This window comes from Opisthocomus hoazin, chromosome 27 (assembly GCF_030867145.1).
Source record: "Opisthocomus hoazin isolate bOpiHoa1 chromosome 27, bOpiHoa1.hap1, whole genome shotgun sequence".
In the NCBI taxonomy this organism is placed as follows: domain Eukaryota; kingdom Metazoa; phylum Chordata; class Aves; order Opisthocomiformes; family Opisthocomidae; genus Opisthocomus; species Opisthocomus hoazin.
The window spans coordinates 4,232,934-4,253,410 of record NC_134440.1 but is presented as its reverse complement, the minus strand read 5'-3'; the positions used below and the strand labels follow the sequence as shown (position 1 = coordinate 4,253,410).

General features: G+C 45.6%; 2 protein-coding genes across 2 annotated transcripts; both read left to right on the top strand.

Annotated features, from left to right (window-relative positions):
• The first annotated feature begins 335 nt into the window (after window positions 1-335).
• FAM32A (family with sequence similarity 32 member A) lies at window positions 336-1,617 on the top strand. The gene is made up of 4 exons (XM_075443986.1): window positions 336-450; window positions 609-747; window positions 840-893; window positions 1,076-1,617. Exons 1-4 carry the CDS (start codon window positions 374-376, stop codon window positions 1,142-1,144), a joined length of 339 nt encoding a protein of 112 aa, XP_075300101.1. The 5' UTR covers window positions 336-373; the 3' UTR covers window positions 1,145-1,617.
• Window positions 1,618-2,013: 396 nt separating this feature from the next.
• On the top strand, window positions 2,014-10,283 carry AP1M1 (adaptor related protein complex 1 subunit mu 1). Its single transcript, XM_075443985.1, has 12 exons — window positions 2,014-2,139; window positions 2,698-2,854; window positions 3,240-3,307; window positions 3,877-4,007; window positions 4,159-4,306; window positions 4,687-4,813; window positions 5,194-5,336; window positions 6,179-6,250; window positions 6,551-6,709; window positions 7,379-7,504; window positions 7,691-7,766; window positions 8,372-10,283. The coding sequence occupies exons 1-12, from the start codon at window positions 2,098-2,100 to the stop codon at window positions 8,392-8,394; spliced, it is 1,272 nt and encodes a 423-aa protein (XP_075300100.1). The 5' UTR covers window positions 2,014-2,097; the 3' UTR covers window positions 8,395-10,283.
• Window positions 10,284-20,477: the final 10,194 nt, after the last annotated feature.

Here is a 20,477-nt window from a genome sequence, read left to right as displayed (position 1 = left end):
CGTTACAGGCTAAACGAAAAACAAGGGGAGGAGGAACCGACTGCACGACTACACCATACGGCAGGTGCCTTACTACTGATCGCGGGCAGGCTGTAAAATTTTCATTTCTTGGTCACTCCTGCCGTCCGGCTGGAAAATCTATTCCCCTCAGCGAAGCAAAGGAGCCTTCAAAGGAGCAAAAAACGATCCACAAACGCTTTGTCCGCCGTGGAAGGAGCTGCCTGGGGAGCGTAGTGCCCGGCGCGCTCCCGCCTCCCCGCGCTCTCCCCCCACGGCCCCTCGCGTCCGCGTCCCCTCACGGCCGCAGACCACGCCCCGTCGCGTTTGCGCCCCCGCCCGCCGCCAGGGGGCGCCGCGGGCGGGCGGAAGGGCGATGGCGGACTACGAGGCGGTGCAGCGCGGGCCGCTGCGGCTGAAGGGCGGGGGCGCGGCCCTGGGCGCCGGCAAGCGGTGAGGGGACGGGGGGGACGGGGTATGAGGGGACGGGGGAGGGGACGGGGTATGAGGGGACGGGGGAGGGGACGGCGGGGATGAGGGGCCAGCGGGGATGAGGGGCCGGGGCCGGGGCGGGCAGCCGGGGCCGGGCGCTGACCCCCCTCCGCCCGCAGGAAGAAGAAGAAGGCGAAGGACAAGGCCCAGATCCTGGAGCACATCGTGAGCAGCAAGAAGCAGGAGGAGGAGAAGAAGCGCGGCCTGGACAAGCGGACCCCGGCACAGGTGGCCTACGAGAAGATGCAGGAGAAGCGGGTAGGGCTTCAGAACCCCCAGACGACCCCTCGGATGTGCCCCTGAGGGGCTGCCAGTGCTGGAAGTAACCGGCCTCTTGTGTTTTCCCCCAGCAAATGGAGAGGATCCTGAAGAAAGCATCGAAAACCCACAAGCAGAGGGTGGAGGTGAGCGGAATTCACGATTTCCTCCGACCGGCGTGTATTTATCAGCACGTAGGCGTGTGGGGCTGGAGGAACCGTTCCGCTTTTGCGCAGCACAGAAGCGGGGAGGCAGAGGGGCTTGCGGTTCCACGGAGGCGATGCCAGCAGTAAAGATGAAACATTTTCTGTCTCCTTCTCTCCCCTAGGATTTCAACAGGCACCTGGATACTCTGACGGAGCATTATGACATTCCGAAAGTCAGCTGGACGAAGTGAAGGGACTGCTGCTCCGGGCTTTGGCTCAGGAGCTGTGTTTTGTTTGCGCTGAGGGGGGTTGCCATGTAAATCTGCATATTCCGCGTACTGAGTGTTTAATATATCATCTGAGTGTTTATGACTTTGTACTTTCTGATGTCATTGTTTTGTTTTTTAACACCAAATATTCAGCAAAGTCTCTTCTTGGCTGAGGAGCTCTGATTTATGCAGCTGCAGAGGGTGGTTTTTTTTTTTTAGTGCTTACAGTGAGATCAAGGCCAAAATCAGTTGCTGTGAGACAGCTGGAAAACGTTATTGTTTGGTACCGACAGTTCGCCTTTTCGGAAGCGAAGAGTCCGACAGTCTCACGTAGTGTAAGCTTCTCTTGTGTAAGTTCTAGGAATTGTATCATTTTCTATCTAGAGTTCTGTCAGGGGCAGAGGGGTCGGCTGTAACTTGTAACTTTGATGTTACTTATTAAAGAGCTGCTTTCAGCCTTTTTTTGGTGCTGACTCGCCCACAGAAGGAGGGCAGCGCGCTGACGAACCAGCTGCCTGTGCGGGGAGTTTCTGAAGGGCCTCGCCTCCCTTTACCGTTCTTGCTCGTCAGATCTGGTGCGCACCTTGATGTTTAAAACCCTAACGTGCCTCTGAAAGCCGAATATTGTTCTTAATACCGAGCGACCGTCGCTGGCTGGGCCCTGGGTGCTCAGCGTCGGCCCGCGGCTCCCACCTCAGCCCGCTCAGCCCCGCTCCTGATGCTGCCGTGGAACCGTTTCCCGGTGCGGAAGAAAGAACCCCCCGGGACTATTTAACATCCGAGGTGTTCTTCCGCTGCCGCGGCGGAGCGCCGCGCCGCTCCATCCCGCCCCTCACAGCCGGGCCTCGTTTCGTCACTTCCTTCCGGAAGTGCCGCGCGGGAAGCGGAAGCGGCGGTGGCTGCGGCACGGCGGGCCGGGCGGCGGCGGCGGGGCGATGTCGGCCAGCGCCGTCTACGTGCTGGACCTGAAGGGGAAGGTGAGGCGCGGCGGGGGGCTCCGCGGGGCCGCCTCCCTCGGCCCGGGCGGCTGAGGCGGGCTGTGAGCGGGGGCCCGGGATGGCGGCGGCCCCCCTGCCCCGGCCGGGTCAGCGGGAGCCGCTTTCCCCGCCCCGGCTTCACCGGGCGCTGCGGCTCCGAGCCGGGGCCTGTTTCTCCCCTCCGCCGTTACGGACGCGGCCGCTGCGTGCCAGCGGGGCCCTGGGGCAGCCCGCCGGGGGTAATTAGCCGCTGCCGTAATTGGCGGTAGCTTGTCTCAGGAGAGTTGCGTGTTTTCCCAGCTTGAAAGCATTATTGGGGGTGTGCAGCGATAGGCGAAGAATAACTCCGGAAAATATTAATACCTGACTTTGCAATGAAAGGTTGGGGTTTGTGTTCTAGCCAGCTGAGTGTTTCGGCGCTGGGGCGAGAGTGGAGCTTGGGGGCTGCTTCTCAAGTTGCTGAAAGAGGCCTTCCAGATGTCTTCTGCATTGGTCTCGCGCGGTGACATCATCTCATCAAAGGGGAAGAACGTAAGGATTTTGCCGCTGTCTTTGTAGGTTCTCATCTGTCGGAATTACCGTGGAGATGTGGACATGTCCGAGGTGGAGCATTTTATGCCCATCCTTATGGAAAAGGAAGAAGAGGGGACGCTTTCCCCTATTCTAGCACACGGAGGAGTTCGTTTCATGTGGATTAAACATAACAACTTGTATCGTATCCTTTCTGCTGCAGATAGCTCGCGTACCCTGACGGGCCAAGTGCTGCTACCATAATTTTGTAGTTTGTGTCTAAATGCGAAGCTGCAGAGTGGGTGAAGTGACATGAGGAGGCTCAATGAAATGAACTCGGTTTATGCTTTACGTACTGTCCTGTGCACCAGCAGCATACGGTGCAGAAAAGTATTTATATTAGTTTTACGCTAATAAATTAGTTCCTGAATGTTTCTCTTCATATCTTATTGGGCCAGAGGTCTTGTTAATTACTTAAATCTTCGGGTTTTTGGCCAACACTAATTGCCTAAAGGCTGTTAAAAATGTGCTTAGTAAACATTTTTTTGAATGGTGACTCTGAATGCGTGTTCCTGAACATCCTTTATCAGTTGTTGCAACTTCTAAGAAAAATGCTTGTGTATCACTGGTGTTTTCGTTTTTGTATAAAGTAGTTCAGGTGAGTATGACATTTCAAAAGGAACCTCCGTCTTCTTTTCGGTTCAGTCTAAATCTGCTCTAAATAGAAGTGCCTAGAGCTTTTGCATTTTTAAAAGAACTCTGCGGTAATAGCATTTTTACTTTATATCTGGTTATTTTTTAGAACTGTCTTCTTAACTACTAACAATGGAATTGATATTTTGTAGCTGAGTAGGCAAAGGATGTGACACAGTGCTGTAAGTAGTGGCACAAGACCTGAGAACACAGAGGAGAATTGTGAACGATGCGTGGGTAGTGGCGTATCGTATAGATTCTATGTTTGGTTCATCTGTACCTGGCATGAAAAGTATTTTCTCCAGAATAAATATTTTTTCAGAAGAGCCAGAGTTGCTTCTAGGATTCTGTAGCTCTCTTTTAATCGAGGTGGGTTTCCTGAGGCTAATCGGAACAGAATGCTGTTTGTGAATTACAGCGTTTGCTTTGGGGCTTTTTAAAAATTATTTTAGATGTGAGAATACATTCTGAGTGTGCTGTGGTTCCTCAGTTAATGTCTTCCTTTTTCCTCTTTCTCCTGTTATTTTGTTTCAGGTTTTTTCTGAATATTTCAAGGAGTTGGAAGAAGAGAGCATTAGGGATAATTTTGTTATTATTTATGAGTTGTTAGATGAACTTATGGATTTTGGTTATCCGCAAACCACTGATAGTAAAATCTTACAAGAGTAAGTATCAGTCTGCAGCGCTTACAGTGGCAAACTCCTTGGAAAGTTTCGAGCATGCTTTCATAGGCAAACTAATGTTTTGACTTGGTCTACTTATAAAAAAAAAAAAAATCAATTTTCATTTTTTCCTGCCAATTATGTGGTTGTAAAGGTACATCACTCAGGAAGGACACAAACTTGAAACTGGAGCTCCACGTCCGCCTGCCACTGTTACGAATGCTGTTTCATGGAGATCAGAAGGGATTAAATACAGGAAAAACGAAGTGTTCCTGGATGTTATAGAGTCGGTTAACCTTTTGGTGGGTACCTTCTGGCTTTTAATGAGAGTTATAAAAGGAAGTGTTGAAAAGGGCTTATTGTCTGAAAACCTGCAAGGGTACAGTAAAAATTCAGAGTGACTGGCTGGTGTTCTGTGATGCTCCAAACGATGTCAGTTGTTAAGACGGAGCACCTGTAAGGACGTCCAGTAGACAAATAATGCTTTACGGGGAGGTGGTGCTGATTTCTGATACATCCTTTCCTCTGTGCCCATCACCTCCCTGACCTAATTCTACTCTACTGGATTAATTTCTCAGGAGAAAGACATATGACAAAACTTGGGACGTGGGGATGGGCTGGGAGTGTTGTTTGATGTCACGACGTATCACATCAGAGCAACCTTGCCTTTGTTTCTGTTCAGGTCAGTGCCAATGGAAACGTATTACGGAGCGAGATAGTTGGATCCATTAAAATGCGAGTCTTTCTCTCAGGAATGCCAGAGCTGCGCCTTGGTTTAAACGACAAAGTTCTCTTTGATAATACAGGCCGTGAGTATTTTGGGGATGTCTTGGGAATCATGAAAGATGTTACCTGAGGTCCTGGGTTCTGGGGTGCTTGAGGTTCAGCAGAAAGGACTTGATCTAAGGTGACAGAAATACGCCCTTTATCAGTGTAGAAAAGCACAGCAGGTCTTGTCTTGTGACGGTGCAAAGCAAAGATGGAATCCCATGGTAATGCGTGGTAACCATCGAGGCTTCCTCATCTCTCTTTTGTTGGGACTTCTGTACTGCTAAAGCCAATAGCAAGCTAAAGAAAATGCTGGCTAAAAGGGAGGAATGTCAGCAGACAACTGCTTTGCTGAGTAAGTGGCTGTGATGAGACTTTGGACGTAATTTGTGCAGCGTTTGAAATGTGTGTTTTCTGCTAGGTGGCAAAAGTAAATCAGTAGAACTGGAAGACGTGAAGTTTCACCAGTGTGTTCGTCTCTCTCGCTTTGAAAACGACAGGACAATTTCTTTCATTCCGCCTGATGGAGAGTTTGAACTCATGTCGTATCGGCTTAATACCCACGTAAGCCTGGATGTTTGCATTTTTTCTGTGATAATGTTTTGAGATTGTAGGCAAAATTGCTAATGGCTTTCCCTTATTTTTTTTTTTTTTTTTTCCGTTGAAGCCTGGGCAGCCATAGTAGTTTTCAAGTGAACCATCAATAGCAAAGCCTTGTCCTCGCTCTTTTTTGGAAGAAGTAAGAACAAGTTCAGAAATAACTTGGCAAGAAGTCTCTGTCTTTTCAACTGCTATTGAAACTGGTTCTGAAATAACCGTTCCTGTGATGATTTTTTTTTTTTTTTTAGCTAACTACGTGATGAAATGTCAGTTTAGCAATTCACTGTGCTTGACTACAATGGTATTTATGTCATTTAATTTTTTTAGTGCATGCTAGCCACAGTGATAAGGACGGTTTTCCTTTCAGAAAAGGAAAATTTCAATATAGAGAAGGTCTATAATATGCAACTATGACAGGAGACAACAAATGAAAAGCATAGTATTCATTTTTTTTATTTCAAGGGCAGTAGTTTGAATTAGTTCTTTTTAGAGCTTTGTCATAGTTTAGTCCCGAGTGTGTTAAAATATCAAATATTCTGGAATGCAAGCGTCTGTTATTAGGGGTTGGTCAGAGACATACATTTTGAAGCTTACAATTCTGGTGACACTTAGACATTGGTGTATCGATATTTGCTTGTTGGATTAAGTATTTGTTTGTTTAAATAAAAACACAACTTGGGTGTCATTTCGAACACCACAAGTTTTCTGTGGGGTTCACGTGTTGAGTGGAGCTTTATGGGGAAGCGACATTTTCATGACCATGTGAAAGTAAAACCTGCAGCAGTTAAATATTTTTTCCCCATTAGGTAAAACCACTGATCTGGATTGAGTCTGTGATTGAAAAACATTCCCACAGCCGCATCGAGTACATGATCAAGGTCAGAAATCCTCAAATAATTATGGCTAATTCTGGTCTTCTCTTTCATTTGTTTTCAAAGCTTGACCAGCAGTATGTGCATTTTTGTACAAAGTATTTAGTATTTCTGTGGGACTTGAATTTTTTTGAAAACTTTGTTTCTAAGTTACGATCTCTGCGTTACCGTTCTGATTCTCAGTGGGTGGGTTGGGGTGGAGGGGAATTGGGTGTCTCGCAGATCTCCGAACTCACCTGCAGAATGGAAATATTTACAGGCCTGCTTTTCTGAATTTTTTTTTTTTTTTTTTTCTTCCTTCTTTAGGCAAAAAGTCAATTTAAGCGTAGGTCAACTGCCAACAATGTGGAGATTCACATTCCAGTTCCAAATGATGCGGACTCGCCAAAGTTTAAAACCACTGTTGGAAGTGTCAAATGGGTTCCGGAGAACAGTGAAATTGTCTGGTCCATTAAATCTTTTCCAGTAAGTGTTATTTTTAGTCTTATCGCCTAATGCTGTAGTAATTATGTAACATTAATATTTTATGAGTGTTTGGACTCTGCCTAAGGCAAATTCTGATAGTATCAGACAAGTAGTACTGGCCTCTTCCTCTTTTCTCTTGGATGAAGTCTTGGAACTTGCTAATAGATGTTTGAGATGCTGTTCTTTACATTTTTTTAATTTTGAGTGGGATAATTTTTCAGAACTAGGTTAGAGAGCAGATTTTTGAGCAATGTCTGTGGGTGCTGTAATCCCTTGGCCTAGATTTAGCGGCAGCTGTTGTAGTTTGTCAGGCCGTGCTGCTTGGGTGGTTCCGTGAGCACGAGCTCTGTCAAACGCTGGCGGTGCCATAGCACAGCCGTCTGTCACCATTTAATCGGAATGGTCAGTGGCACCAATAAACCTTCACTTTTTGTTTGCTTGTTTTCCTCTTGTCTAGGAGTACTAAGCTGGTCTTAATTTGCTCTGCATCTTAAAAATAAAAAAGTATTCGTTTGTCAAATAAAACCAAGTGTTCTCTTTTAAACTCTAGAGAAGAGCTGAAATCATTAGTGGAGTTCAGCAGTTTGACATTAAGAAAATTACTTGTATTGTTGGAAGTTTTTTATTTTTTTCTTTCAAGAAAAAACACAAACTGTCTCTTTTGGGTAGGGTGGAAAAGAATACCTGATGAGAGCTCACTTTGGACTTCCGAGCGTTGAAGCTGAAGATAAGGAAGGAAAACCTCCCATTAGCGTAAAATTTGAGATTCCGTATTTCACCACTTCAGGAATCCAGGTTAGTAACTGCAAACAGAAATGCTGGCAAGTTACCCTGCTAGGCTCTTAACGCACAGAGCTTCTTGATGACTCCTTTGCCATGTTATCCATAAAATGTATTTTTGACCAAAATAACTTCTTTTTTTGCTAAATGCTGCTTGGCTGACATGGCAGACGTTATTTCTTAACATCTCTTTCTTTCCAGGTTCGCTACTTAAAGATCATTGAGAAGAGTGGCTATCAGGCTCTCCCGTGGGTTCGTTATATTACCCAGAATGGAGGTAAATAGAAGGTGATAGACTGTAGGCTGATCTCCAGCCTGTATGTTCTGTTTCTCCAGCACACACCAGCGAACTGAAACACACGCAGATAAGCTCGTTTTCTTCAGTATTAGACTGTACGGTTTAGGTACATGTTAGATTAAGGTATGCTGCTTTTTCTGGTCATCTTTTTTGGTGTCTTAATGAAAGACCCAGTGGCATAGTTCAGTAACACTGTTCAAGGATTGTGGAATTCAGCTGGGATTTGGTGAGATTTTTGGAAAGTAAATTTTAAAAGCAATTGCTCACACATCTCATTCTGCCAGCTTTAGGATGTACGAGACACTGTCCACCAAAATATACTAGATCATTTGCAAGTAAAAGCAGTAGGTGTATTTTTGGTTTTGCTTTTTGCTGTTTTTGCGAATTAACTTTTTTCCCCTGGCTTGGAAGCACGAATAGCTGCGATTACCTTAATCACTTCAGAGCCCATTTTCACGGCTGTTCTACACAAAGATCTGGTTTTATTTTCTAATGCTTCATCTCAGTTTGCTGATCTGCTTTACTGCCTTTAGTGAGACAATTTACTAAAACTGGGATTTTTGGTTTTTTTTTCTCCCTTACAGACTACCAGCTTCGAACACAGTAAAGCACCTCGCAAGCACCACAGACGACAAAAGTTCGGCCTAGAATTTGTTTGCAGAAGCTTCTGTGGTACTGAGAGCTGTGAATGTTGTTGCCAAGGGTCTTGTTTCTGCAATCTTGGATTGGCAGGAGAAAGATGGGAAGAAAATTACTGTTTTCAATAATGTGTGTTGAGCATTTGAACCATTAGTATTGATTGTGTGAATATTTATTTCATTCTTAGAACATGCTGATCTTGCTGCTAAATGCTAATTACATTAGGAGTAGCAGTTACCTTGAGGAGCCAGGAATACAGAATGAGCCTTGAGAATGTCTTGTCAATGCCTTGTCCATTATATTCGCAGAGTTTCTGGTATTCGTGTTTTAGGATCTCAAAGACATTGGCAGCATTGTGCTACGAATTAGGGAGAAGATTGTGCAATTAAATGACTGCTGAACACTTAGTTGTATTTAGCCCAAGGTATTTATTTTTTTTCTGGGCATATGGGTGCCTTAACTCATTCAAAGCTCTGATAACTTATAAAAATTTACAGAATAGGAGTTAAAACTATCTGAAGTCCAAAAATACCATTTGCTCTTTCTGCATGGATTCAATCCAATTAATCTGACAGAACACCTTCAAATGAAGGGTTTGAAAACAGAAAGTGGGTTTGTTGCAGACTAAGTTAGCTGAGAACAAGAGATCGCAGAAGCAAATGTCCATGGGAACGTCTCTGTGGAAGCGTGATGGTTGCTCGTTCGAGGTAGGAGAAATGCAGACGGAAGAGTTCCAACCCTGTGATACCCCGAGGGCATGGAAACCCTGTGCCAATTGACCAGTATTTGTTTTTTATTATTTCTATTCATGAAACAAGTTCAAAGCTGTAATATGTAGACATAAGATCTTAGATTAATTACTTAAAAAAAAAAAAAGACTAAAACAGTTTCGGAGGCAATGAAATTTGGTAGGAAGATTGGGTTTTTTTTAATTATTATTTTTCCAAATAATATCCTTCAACCTCTTCCTGAAAATTGATTGTTGTTGATGAAGAGGCCGATAAAAGTACAGTTGCCATCCTTCTTCCGGCTTGCCTTTGTGTTAATTTAGAGCAAATATTTACTTTTTTTGCTATAGTTCTCTAGAATTGTTTAACTTTATTTGCCCTAAGGGGTTGCTTTTCTCAGTTGTTTCTGTTTGTGAACAACTATTGCCATAACTTCCTGGCAGAATGGAGAACAGTTCAGAATGTTATACTTAAAGGTATTATTTTTTTTTTTACATGCCGTTTCATTTTTTCTGAGAAGCTAAGATTGGCATGGGTGTACATAGTTATTTTGATTTTTCAGAAAAATTTTTATGGTTATCAGTATTTTCTTTAAACAATTTTTAGAATGTTTTGGTTTGAATTTAGTACTCCTGACAGATGCTAAACTTAAACCATCAAAATCTAAACATGTGTCTGCAAGCATGATGTCATAGACTGTGCGCAAGGTTCTCCACACCGCTCTGTTGACGGTCCTTCACTCTCCCACAAGGTTGAGACAGTTTTTCAGTCGTTGTCCCCACTAAAACTTTGTAGACTAGATGTATCTGTGTATACAGTATATACTGTTAGCAAAAAAATCAGCGAAACTCCCCTGAGATGCCGCTGCGTTACAGGAAGATCTGCCTGAGAAAGGACTGGTCTCTGCAGGTGTCGAGGCAATAACCAGCCAGCTGGGTCGGCAGCGATAGGTGTGGACGTGTGTTCTGCAGTAAGATTGTTGTATTTGTCACCCACCAAGCTTGATGTTGACACAAATTAAATCATCTTGTTGAAGATTTTGGTTCCACTACTCATTTTCATTTGAACAATTAAGCTTATGACTGGACTAAACATTTTTATATTAAAACTGTAACTGGTTGACAAATCACTTTCTGATGACTCTGTTCTTCAGGCTGTTTGCTTTAATTATTTGCCTATAAAATGTGACTCTTACTACTTGTTTCCCTGTTGAAGGTTGTATCTTGTGGACCAGAACAGTGTTTTTTCTCATATTTTGTCACAATTTGACTGTTTTGATGATGGGGCATCAGGCATGCTTGTCCAGGAAGTAATAAAGGGCCAAAAGTCCTCTTTGAATCAGTTGTACCTCGCTCGTCTTTGTTCAGTTTGGTCTACAGCGAGCTGCAGCCTCCGGTCTTGGAGTACCCTCGTGGTTCTGGTGCGAGGCCTGGGTGAGTGGGACTGAACCTCGTGAAAGCCGAAAGTATTCCTGTTTGCCAACTGCTGGCAAAATCTTTGTTTCTCTCTTGTTCTCTGCAAAGTTTGCACATGGCCCATAAAATTGGTGCTCATGAGCACCCTCTATTGCAGAAAGCAAAAAAAAAAAAAAGACCAAACCCACTTCTCATCTGTTCACTGTTGAAATGCAGAGGCCCTGGGTACTTACACAGGTGTACAAGCAGGGGCAGAGAGATGGGGTGGCATTCGAGCACTAGCTCTTGTTCAAGGAGTAACTCTTTTATTTTCAGTAAGTTTTGTTCTTGCAGCAACTGTCAAATCTTGCTTGCCTTGGTGGCTTCTGTTCTCTGCCTAATGTGGAAAAATGTAAATGATGGTCTGCCACTACGTTCCAGTAAGTGCCTGATATAAAATACTTTTAAAAGACAGCTTGCCTAATTCAAATCAGCAGTAAAGTATCTCTCCTGTGTTTTCAGCTCGGCATGGTTTCCTAACTGTGTTACTGGAATTGGGAAGATGAAAAGACTGAGCTGTGTAAGTGGCTCTGAAAACGCGTCCGTTCCCGGTGCTAAGCCAGCCATGTTGAAGTGTTCTCCGCAGTCTGGCTGCTGCAGTACGCTGGGCAGCAGGCTGGTTTTTCTTAGCAAGCTGAGATGCGTTTCCCCCGCTCCAGCCTTGACAGGGACAGCTGGCTCAGAATATCTTGGCAGCGGGAAGCATTCCCCTCTCTCCCCCTCCACGCATGCAAAACTGTAACCTCGTCTGCGCATTATTTAATTGGTAGCTGATTAGATAGCTGTTCGTCAAGGTGCGTCAGCGGCACTCCCTCACTGGAGCAGACGAGTAGCTTTACTTCCTGTAGTGGAGGGGGTGTGTGTGTGTGTATCTATCTTGGTTTTCTTAGAATGAAAGATTGCAACAATCTACCAGGTCGGGTTATTTTCCCCTGCCCTCCCCGGCCAGCTCTGCCAGTAGATGGCAATCGGAGCATGCTGCGGGCTTCCTGTGAATTACCAGATCGTGCACTCGAACAGCTTGTACAAAATGTGTCTTCTGATTTGGAAGGTATCATTTTTAGTTCCTCTGAGTTCATTTAAAAAAAACCAAAAACTATAATTTTTAGGCTTATGTGGTATGATTTTTGGAGTTCAGTAACTTCTCAATTTAGCTTGGCAGTTCTCTCTTAACCTTATTTCTTTCTGTTCCTCTCCTGTGGCTGGTGATGACAAAACTGTGAAACAGAGGAGCGGACATCGGCGCAGAGGGAAGGGGTGAGCCGCTCCGCAGCGTTGGAGTTGTGTGGTGGTGGTGGACGTTGCTGGGTCACACAGTCACACTCGGCTGGTGGTCTGGAAGCCCGTTTGGTACAACATAGGAGAAGGAGTATCTCTTCTTTCCACCCACCCCCCCGCTTGATTATCTCTAGAGAAAACTGGTTTTGTCTCGAGAAAAGAAGCCAGAGCCTGCCTCCCAACAGAATAAAACAAGAGTGTTAGAGAAGCTGCATTCCACCTCTGTCTTCCAGCACGAGTGGGTCTTTCGTTGGTTTTCTTTTACGTGTTTCTACTCTTTCCTCCTTGTTGCCATCCTTTTATGCCTGTGTTCTGTTTGGACTGCTTATATTTGCTTCTTGACTCTAATCCGAGCGGGTTTTGTCTAGAAAACATTCTCACACATGAAGAGAGACAGTAAGACTTTACCCATAGCGGGTTTGTCTTGGGTTAAGAGATTGCACCTGTTTATTTCTGAATTTATATTCTGTGACAAGAAATGGGCTAGACCTTGGCGCCTTGGTCTTTATCTTGTGCCAAATGCAGTATGTTGCAATTCGTTCAGCACTTTTTTTTTCCCCTCTGTGGTTGACACCCACTGCTGTTTGTAATTTCTGCAGCCCTGGCACCGCGAGAGTTGATGGCCTTGCAGAAAAGAGCATGAGAGAGCAAAGTTAAGGGACAACCTGAATTATCTTAATTGCTATGGTAATTAATTATACAACAAAGTCATTTATGCTACAGGGGAAGTTGTACTGAAATCGTGAACGATTGTAAACCTTATTTTCCATTGAATTTTGTGCAATCTAGAGTGTCATATAAGTCATGCCCTCCCTACGCACAGATAAAACTTGTTTCTCTAGTAGTTACGGCACGTTGTCTTGACTCAGCGTTTGTGAAAGCACAGTTACTCACATCTCTGGCTGCAGTCAGATGCAGGAGGTTCCTTTTTGTAGTTATTTCACTCTGTCATTAGCGCATTAAAGAGTTTGGGTCCTTCTGTATTTCCTCCCTTCCCAGGGCTGGTGAACTGGGCTTGCAGTGTTGATCTTTTGGCAGTGCAGGGTCAGGGTGCGGATGGTGGCCAGCTCGGCTGTGGGCTCTGTATGACGTGACCATTGCTGTGGGCAGCAGTGCGTCCCGCTCTGTTCCTTGCACACCAGTTCCTAAACAGAAAAACATAATGTGTTTTTAAAGATAGGAGTTGTAGCTAAACTCGGATCTGTGTGTGTTCTCCTGAAAATGAAGGATCCTTGTTTTATTAGGACGCGTTCTAGGCTAAGTTCCCAGGAAGTTGGAGCAAACAGCCGTCTGAAATTGAGACTGTCAATAGCCCTGCAGAATCAATGGCCTCGCAGGGGGAGATTAAAGCTGCTTTTCCAGCTTCAGCTGTTCACAGAATCACAGAATGGTCGGGGTTGGCAGGGACCTCTGTGGGTCACCCAGCCCAACCCCCTGCCCAAGCAGGGTCACCCAGAGCAGGCTGCACAGGACCTTGTCCAGGCGGGTCTGGAATATCTCCAGAGAAGGAGACTCCACAGCCTTCCTGGGCAGCCTGGGCCAGGGCTCCGTCACCCTCAGAGTGAAGAAGTTCTTCCTCTTGTTCTGCCTCTCTGTGGTTGTTGGCAGACTGGTTGGACTGGAAGATCTGGATAATTTTGAGTTTAATATCAGAAATTATGCCCAGCTTAACCTTATGGCCTCTCTCTCTTCCTCCTCTTCTCCTTTCCCCTCCAAGCTGCTAGCACCTCTTCATGCTCATTCTGGTCTTGCTGCCTGCCCTGGCAGTTTCAGCATTGCACTGATGCAGCTCCGTTGTGCTGTAGGTGGAATTACTCTGGGTTAGTCTGAAAAAATTATGGACTAGCACCTGGAGCCTCCAAGTTCATTTGCAGGCTGATGGTCAAATAAATAAGTAGAAACAGGCCTGAATCTAATGATCAGCAACGTGAAGAACAAGACGCTCCCAAAGTCAGCGTGCTGGGCTACAGCCCGTTCTGGAGAAAGTTTTGTAGGCTTAGTTCAAATCTTGGCTGTGGATTTGTACCTTGGATCAAAGTTTTGTTGCAGGCCCTTCTCCAATATAAAGCAAAGAAACGTAGAACAACAAATATCTAGTGAAATCCAAACACAATCTGCTCTATGTTATGCTACAAAAATGAATGAACTCTGCCTCCCACCCTCTCCCACTGTGACTTGCTGTGAATAAGCACTGCTCAAAGGAAACTATCGCAAGAAGTTCTGCCTCTTTCCAGCAGGAAAAACAATTGAGCAAGGAAAAACGCTGACTAGTTTTATCTCTGCTCTTCCAGTTGGGCAGGTAGAGGTGAGGAGGGGTTGGGGTGTTTTAAGCAGCATTGAAAGGGCTCAGCCTTAGCACGGAACTAAAGCCCAAATATTCAGTTATAAGGCTTTAAAAACGTTTTTCTGTTAAGTTGAGAAAAACTCTTTTCTGTCCTTCTTAATGAGCATCCTCTACCTCATTTGAGACTTTCCTAGACAATCTGAAGCAGCGTGGTTGTTGCACCACAGATTTTGAAGGAGAGAAGAACATCTAGGGAAGTCAGGCAGACTAGGCTAAATCCATAATCTATTATTTATGAATCTTCAAGTCCTTGGTCGTTGATGTATCTGTTGGATCTCAAGAATGGCTCTGCAGAGTGACTCCTTGCCAGCAGACTCTGGATTGCACTGTTGGGAAACCGGGTGTCAAGCCTATGATCCAAATCAGAGAGAGGACAACGCTCACTCTGGGTTTTTCCACTTGGCTAAAGAGCTTGTGGAAGCTGCTGGTTCCTGCCTGTGTGAATGTAAGCTTGCTCCTGCACAAGCAGGCAGTGAGGAATTCGAGAATCCCACAAAGTCCAGGAGCGAGCAGAGGCACTGGGGTTCTTGTTGGATCAAGATTTAGGAGGTTTTACCATAAGGGCTTTGTGAGTAGGCTGGCAAAATCATTGGGTAGGAGATATCAACTGTGCTTTAGAAATAGTTCAGAGGTAATACAATACCCAAATCCAGCTGTGGTTTTATCTTTTCAAGAGGTTCTTCCTTAAAGCTCCAGGAGTGCTGTGTTCAAGGCTGCGTACCGGTCACTGCTGTGGTCTAGCCAAGGAGATGGGACAGAGCTACAAAGACAGGAAGAGTTTGGAGAGCCTTCAGTGTCAAAGTTGGAGAAAAGGCTTGGAGGATATGAACGAGGTCTGTTTAGAAATGCCAGCCTTATAAACAAATGAAATCTGCTTTTTAATCTTCAAACATGAGAAGAGTCTACAGAGTTGAAAAGGAATATGTTTAAAATTTACAAAAGAAAATATTACAGGGTAAAATTCCACCTTGTCCCTGTATTTGTTTAGAAAAGGACTTATCGGTCAAGCAGAGGTAGGAACCCTTTGCTAACAGAGCTGAGCTCTCATCTACGTTCCAGCCACCTCTGATTACTCCCTGACCAATAGCGAGCACATGGCTGCAGAACAAGTGTTTATTTTCTTTCTTGCTTATTTATTAAAACAAAAGCACAAGACAGAGCGCTTCTACGTGTTGTGAGCTCTACAATTGTTAAAGTTTCCAAGAGGTCACAAGGGTCCCAGATAACATTAGCAGCTAAGTGCTATGTTGTCCTTTTGCGTTATCAACAGGAAACATCTTTACCAGCACAGGAACTACAGCTTTGTAATTGGCCTGGTGCAAGAACATGACAGTATTTTCTCATCCTATCAGGACTCGGATATTTTGGGAGCTGGTATATAAAGCTCGCGGCACACTGTGTCTTTTGGACATTAGGAACAGGTTCATGTCAGAAATCAGTGTACTTTGCTATTTTAGTAGTTGCTATAGTTGCAGCATGAATGATTTTTCTTGCCCTGCACAGTTCAGCATGGTATTTCATTACAGTTCATACATATATTTTTATTATTTGAGTGCAGATGGACATATTTGAAGTAATTAACAGGGTGATATAAGTCTTGTAAAGAAGCCTTTAGCAAATAAACAATGAATCCATAAATCATAACAATGCCAGCCTTGTTTAGCTTTCATTAAATACTCGCAGACTTGTATGGTGCAGGATTGAGATCTATCCAAGAAAATTTCAGATTCACTAGATGATAAAATGTTCTCTTTGGGCTCTCAAACAAGAAGCGTTCCGTGCGCTGAATGATCTATGTGTTGAAAGGAGCAGCCCTTCTGCCTCATGCAGTTAATGGCAAAAAAAGTCCGGTAACATCTACAACCAGTGTTAGATCAGAGCAAGCAGCATTTAAACGGAGCTGTAGAGAGCTGAGCTGGAAGGGGGCCAATATTGCAATTAATATTCTGTACAGAATTACACCACTCGCTGATTATAGCAAACCTCATTCGGACCATTTGATAAAGCTGGAGTGGTTTTTTCCGTAGCTGCTGTCACTGGTTTTATCCGAAGTGACTGTAACTACCGAGAAGGAAAAACAACAGCAACAAAACCCAGCATGATGATAGCCCAACATTTGTCCTAAAAAGTGCATCATGAGAAATTCTAATAACTGCGGGCTCCTTTTAATCCTTCAGAAGAAGCAGCACTACACAAGCTTTACTGCACTAATCCATGGCTGTTTAGTCAGATGGTCTAACTTCCAATCTTAAAATTTTTCTGAAACATCCCTTGCCTTCAGAAATCAATGTTATTTCTGTAGAGCAAATTCTCTACCTGAGATGGGCAAAAGGATCTTTTTGTTACTGATCAGACCGATGTCTACCATAAGGAAAGCCAGGATTTTGTTTTTCTTTTTATTCTGTAACACAAAAGGAAACCCTCGGCAGTTTTCAGCTCATTTCAGCACTTGGTTGGCCACAGAAGCTTCACGTGGCCCTCGCCAGCGCCGGTCTGTGCTACGCCTGCTCGGGCAGCACTGTCCCAAAACATCCCGACATCTCCAGGCAAGGCCAGAGCCGTGCTGAGAGCGCCGCAGCGCTCAGATGGCTCTGGATTGCTGTGCAAAAATGGTGTCCCCAAACTTATCTCCGTGTGTTGTGTCAAACACCAAAAATGTCAGGGGCTGGTGACAACAGGAGCTATTTCTGAGGGACTGACAGAGTGCATGGACAGGGCAGTGGAAGAGCTTTTTTTCTCCCTCTTGCTCACTCTTGCAACATTGCTGGTGGGGGTGGTGAGAAAGGAGGGAACATTTTGGCCTTCCTGACTTAAGCGCCTGCGTAACCGAGCTCTCCCAGGCAGCAGAGCTGAAGCAGCTTTCTTTTTTCCAAGCAGTATTTTGTGACAGTGTAGCCAGAGGGGTTTAGATTAATGAAGTGAAATTTTTTTGTAGCAAACACAAGATTTTTTTATTATTTTATTGGGGTAGGAACATGAATTCAGCAGAGAAAAGAAACAGCAGCTGCAGTGGCTAAAGCTAAGCGAAGTCAAGTCAGAAAAGAAGTTTTTGCTTCCAGAGCATGTGTATTTGCGTGCATGTATGTGCTGCTGGAAGAACTGATGCCAGGGAGAGCTCAGGGGTCCTTGTATGAAGATGGGGCTCTCTCCTCCAGAAGATTCATCCAAAAACTGCAGCCCCAGAGCTGCTGCTGCAGCCGCTCGTGTCCATGGGCATGGAGTGGACCCTGTGCAGTGCGTGGTGTTAAAGGTGACGCTAGAAAGGACCATAGCAGTCCCTCGCCTCCAAAACTTCAGACTAATCCTTCCTAGAGGTTTTTTCCCCTGCTGAGCTCATCAAAGCTCCTGCCCTCGCAACAAGCCGCACACCTCCACACTCAGTTTGAGTTTCCTGCAGGTGCCAAGGGACGTCCCCAGCTGAGAGTGGGGCACCAGGCGCTGAGTCAACGCGGAGGGCGGCTGGTGCCTGGGTGCCTCCGTGGGCAGCCCGTGGCGGGATTACATCTGCTCTCGGAGAACTTCTCACCCACGTTTCCTGCACGGATCCCGAGTGAGAGTGGCGGTTGCGCGAGGGCACGGGGGAAGCCAGCAGCGTGGGAAGGAGCGATGGCGCATGTGTGTCCCATCATGCCTTGTTGGGCAGCTGGTACCAAAAACGTTCTGCTCCCTGCCTTCCATCCACCTACAAAGCCCATTGCTGGAAATAACTGCCTCTTTTTTTGGACTGAGTACCAGGTATTTTCCCCTTTCCTCTTCCAGGGTATGGGTTACCCTTCGCTTCGCCATACGGGTTAGGAGCTGTTGGCTTCGTGCTTGCGCAGGGGATGCTGGCCTCACGTCTCCTGGCTTCTGACCATCTCCTCTCCCCATACCCACAGAGTGAGAGAGCAGATAAATGTTACAGCTGCTTTTCCCTGCATCCGTAGTGCATTTCTGAAGGGAGGCTCTCTGCATGCCTTTTCATGGTCCAGCATTTAATCATGCCTCATGCTGGATCCCATCAGCCACAGCCTTCAGTTCTGAGCCATCAAAAACCTCTGTCGGAAGAGGAAAGGTTTCAAGACCATATCACAAATGTGAGGCCGTCTCAGGGCACAGGAGGAATTAGCAGGTGTTGGTCACAACAAATTTCCTCCAAGACCTCATTCCCAGGCAGTGCCAGTGCTGCTCTCCAGGGCTGCCCAGATGCTGCAGAAGAGGTGATTTGCACAGCTGGGACTGCACCGAGCCCAAGCCCTGTAAAACAGAACTTAAAGGGCTGGAGATAAACCTGCTGAAGCTTGGGGAACCAGGCATGACTGAGCTGCGCTGAGCAAAGCTTCACGTTTTGGTGGAGTCTGGCAAAAGTGGTTGCTGTTAACTGGAGTTACCAGTGCGGTGTCAGTGTTTTCTACGAAGGAAGCGCGAGTACAGCTGCACTTTGCTCAGAAGGGTGAGGCATCCTACTTAGATTTAGCAAACCAAACCTTCTGCAGGGCTTTGAGAGGCTGCAAAGCACAAAGTTTGTAGCACCCTCAGGGTGGCGAGGTGTCTGGGGCTGCAATTCTTCACCTCTTTTTTTTGAGGAGTGGCTCCATCACTACTTTTATCTTGGTCTACAGCAGGGGAAGGGCAGTTGTAGCTAATTCCCACGGGCCTGCAGAGATCATCAATGAAATAGATTGGAAAAGCTCCAGTTGCTATCGATGTGGCTGAAAGTGAGAAGGCTGAAGAAGCCTTCGGCCCACTTGGGGAGCAGACCATCTTGTTTTTCTGATGCTCTTGAAAAGAAACAAACAGCTGCTTTTCATTTTCTGTGGTAACCAGCACCATGGCTTCAGCAGGGGTCAGTGATGGGGCTGCTGTCGCAGTCGTCACGATGCTGCATGGCACTGAGCTGAGCTCGTGCATGGGGCTATTGGTGGCACCGCTCGGCAAGAGCAGCGAGCCAAAAGCACCCAGGAGCTGGGAGAGGGGCTGGGGCAGTGGTGGGAAAAAGTCTTGAATATTAATTTTTTTTTTTTTTTTTAAAAGAACACAACTCCAGCTTGTTTTAAAGCTGGCTTGCCTTTTTAGCCATCCTTAGAATAAAAGCAATTGGGTGCCTATTAATTCCCATACTGGTGCATTGAACCCCTATTTGCACTAACAAAGAGCCAACACTGAGCACAGTGCAAAGGATAAACGAACATTTTCTATTATTCTGTAGAAAAATACACTCTTACAGCCTTCTGTAAAAATACCTGTGGGCAAAACAGATTATTTTGACTTTGGACAACATCATTCACGAAACGCTACGCCGCAAGTTTGGTCTGAAGGAAACCACACACGATTTGCCGCTTTTTATCTCGTATCAGCGGCGGAGAGCTCGGTGCGGTTACAGTTCTCCTCATTTCTCAGAAGAGAGGATCATATTTAATCATTGTGTCAGTTGGCACAAACACTGTGTTTGTAGTGAAATGCTAAAAAACAGCACATTTATCTTTCCCTTGATCAAGATTCATATGATAGAAGCTCTTAACGTTAAAACTCATCAGTAATGAAACATTTGAAGGGCTCGGCTACCCAGCTTGTTTACTGTAACTTATTTTAAAGAATGGTCTGTCCTCTCCTGCCTAGTATAACAAATACAATATCAGTAATCTCCACCCAAGGGCCAAGTTCCTTGGCAGACTTCACTTTGGCTCTAAGACCTTATTCCTGGACTTTTTTTTGGAGGGGGGAGGATGACAATGACTAACTTGCTTCTCTGAGCAACTTATTTCAAAATCCAAAGTGCCTATAGGGGTTGCCTCATAGCACGTCCTTACCAGCTGCGCAAGTGGAGAAGCCAAGAGTAATTTGGAAGGCGAGGGAGATTCTGAAGCCTGGGGAGAGCAGTGTGATTCCCCATCTGACCCACACCAGAAGGGCCAGAGAATTTCACCCTGCCGTTTCCTGCAGCGAGCCCGTCACGGCTGCTCGAGCGCTGCAAATCCCAGCGATATGCTATTGCATACGGCGATATTACATCACCCGCTACTTAAACGGCCCTAGCATTGGCCTGCCCTGATTTGTAGTATTTTATTGGCACTGACTTGTGCGGTGGTGTTGAGAAGTCCCAAGCACAGGAAAGCCTCCCCTGCGCCACAAAGTGAGCAAGCACCGAAGAGAAAAGTCAGTCCTTGCCCTAAAGAGCTCACTTGTAAATCTAGCTGGGTTCTAATCCCTTTTGTAGGGCCAGTGCCTGTGCAACACCCACCTTGCACAAAAGTGACGGTGATAGCAA